General features: G+C 40.0%; 1 protein-coding gene across 1 annotated transcript; it reads left to right on the top strand.

Annotated features, from left to right (window-relative positions):
- Nucleotides 1–259: 259 nt before the first annotated feature.
- Nucleotides 260–2,307, top strand: LOC131150633 (chaperone protein dnaJ 20, chloroplastic-like). Its single transcript, XM_058101480.1, has 2 exons — nt 260–1,051; nt 1,709–2,307. Exons 1-2 carry the CDS (start codon nt 587–589, stop codon nt 1,856–1,858), a joined length of 615 nt encoding a protein of 204 aa, XP_057957463.1. The 5' UTR covers nt 260–586; the 3' UTR covers nt 1,859–2,307.
- Nucleotides 2,308–2,622: the final 315 nt, after the last annotated feature.

Here is a 2,622-nt window from a genome sequence, read left to right as displayed (position 1 = left end):
AAACCAAAATATTGGTTAATCAATTTGTTTGGATCGATTTTGGTTCATTTTTTTTTATGATTTTTTTATTTTTAATTTGACTTTAATTTACAATATTCATGAGTCATGTTCACTCGAATCCAATATCTATTTGTTTGTAAATTAAATTAAGACTAAAATAAAAAATCTATCTTTCTTTCTTTTAAAAATATTTATTTTTTTCTTTTAAAAAAATGTTAATGATGTTATATCAGATAATCAAACTGGTCATTAACTAATTGATTTACTGATGTGCTCAGATCAGTTTTAATATATAAAAATACCAAAGCAAATCCATTTTTAAAAATTTGACTGAGGCAACGAAGCATGAGCACCTCTTGCGTCCATTCCTTCCCAACCAAATGAGAAATCTCTTCAACCAAACGGGGCGTAGAGAGAAACAGAAAATGCCCCCACCGTCATCCTCCCACCAACTCCGAAAGGCTGACCTCGGTAAAGGGGCAGGTTCAGCTGAGATGTAATTGGTAAAACTAAACCGGCGGATAGACAGCGAGAAACTTCAGAGAGAGAGAGAGAGAGAGAGAGAGAGAGAGAGAGAGAGAGAGAGATGTGGTGCAATGGGGTAATATCTGGAACTGGAGGCGACTTCCGCTGTAACCTCCTCTTCACCAAAATATCTATACCCGACCCCCGCATACGCCTCTCCCCCATCAGCCTTCCAATTCCAAAGCCCGGACTCATCCGGATCCAGTGCGCCGCAACAGCCAACGACGGATTCTCGACGACGGAGTCGGAGCCCTCGCCTACGCCCATGACCTTCTACGACCTCCTGGGCATCCCTCAGTCTGGAACCTTGCTCCAGATCAAGCAAGCATACAAGCAGCTCGCCCGCAAGTACCACCCGGACGTCTCGCCGCCGGGTCGGGTCGAAGAGTACACCCAGAGATTTATTCGGGTCCAGGAGGCCTACGAGACGCTATCCGACCCCAGGAGGCGAGCTGTGTACGACAGAGACATGGCAAGGGGCCTTCACCTTGCCTTCTCCGCCAAAAAGCGGTGCTACGCCAACGAGGTATGTGATTGCTTTTTCGCACTTTCCCAACTGTGTCTTCCTCTTCTTGGTTCTGTTTGATTATCTGCTTTGATTTTATCACCTTTCTTTTTCTTCTAATTGGAACCTAAATTTTTTTCTGGTGTGAATTGATCAGCGCGATTGCTGAATTTGGGATCTTTGGGATTATTTAGTTTGTACTTTTTGCTTTTGTTGTTGAATCTGTTTCTCTCTCCCGTGATTTTTGTTGTGATGATCCGACTGTTTTTATTCTGCTATGGTTTTACCCAATTTGGTTTCTTTTCCATTTTCCCAGGCATGATTCCTTTCATCCCTCCCAGCTAAATAAATAAATAATTTTGTGGCTCATGTGCATGTGGGTTTTGTACACCAAACAGTGATTTGTGTCGATAAAAAAATAAATAATATATTTCTTTCGTTTTTCATGCCTACCGCTTTTTTGGAGGCAATGAATCAGTTGTAAGGCAAATTTCAGCATTATCTGATTGAGATCCAATTAGTGTTCCCTTCTCTGCTTCGATTTTTGTATTTTTGCTTTGGTTTTGTTTTTTCTTTTTGGTATCCCTGTTCTTGTCTTGAAGCTGTTTGATTGAAGCTCCAAAATTGCTACTCTTTTCGGGCTTGTATTTATTTTTCGGGGGTTGCTTTGGAAAACAGGAAATGGAAGAGAGAAGTGAGTGGAAAGAACGTTGGCAGAGTCAGCTGTCTGAGCTAAAGAGGAGAAGCATGTGCAAGAATGCAGCACAAAACATGTCATGGGGAGCTCGGATGCGCAGGCAAATGAATGAATCCTCAATCACCCCTTGAACTAAAATTAAGTTATTTTCTTTCATTGCTTGTGTATATATTTTGTTTCGTCTCTGAAAGAGGAAAATGCTCCCAAGTTGCCAGTTGCTTAGCTAAAGAGTCCAGAGAAGCCGTCGCAGGATCATCACAGGCGCTTATCATGAGCACTGTCCGCGCACGCTGTACTGTTGCCTGCTCTGCTCCTCTCTTCTCCGGTGATAGCCCTGATGATTCTTCCCCGTGATGAACAGCAGAGTTGCCAAAAAAGTATCAGTAATGGATACAAAAGCATAACCAGTAGCATGATTATCGACCATATTTTGTATTGCACATATTAAATTTGTAATACCGTAATTCAAAATTATTTACCTTTTTTTCTAATTAATTATGATAAAGTTATTTTTATTTCAATTTTATTTTATTTGGATTGAAGCAAAATATTGTACAATAAATTATTTTTACTTTTTTTTTCATGATTGGGGCTTTGTTACAATTCCTGAATGTGCCTGTATAGCTACTTGTTAGGATTGGAATAGTGCATGAGTGGGCTTAATACACATGGGTGAGCACTAACTTGGCCCAAAAGCTTAAACCTATTGGGTCTTGGGTCTAATCATGTATATAAGCACTCATCATCCACTCTAATTTTTTAATGTGAGACAAGCTCACAAGTGGAATTCTCAACACTACTAACGTACTAAGTACACTTAAGAATTGCTTTGATTCAAGGAATGGTTAAGAGAAAAGGTAACTGTTGGTGACAAGTTGGGTGACAGAAATTTAGA

The sequence above is a fragment of the Malania oleifera genome, chromosome 3 (genome assembly GCF_029873635.1).
Source record: "Malania oleifera isolate guangnan ecotype guangnan chromosome 3, ASM2987363v1, whole genome shotgun sequence".
Taxonomy (NCBI): domain Eukaryota; kingdom Viridiplantae; phylum Streptophyta; class Magnoliopsida; order Santalales; family Ximeniaceae; genus Malania; species Malania oleifera.
Note: the sequence above shows the minus strand (reverse complement) of the source record. Positions and strands in the feature narration are given on the sequence as shown.

Bases quoted from the DNA above. Each gene is read 5' to 3' on its own strand.
- LOC131150633 (XM_058101480.1), top strand. From the start codon at position 587: ATGTGGTGCAATGGGGTAATATCTGGAACTGGAGGCGACTTCCGCTGT. The intron at 1,052-1,708 runs GTATGTGATTGC...TTTGGAAAACAG, and splicing joins AGCGGTGCTACGCCAACGAG to GAAATGGAAGAGAGAAGTGA.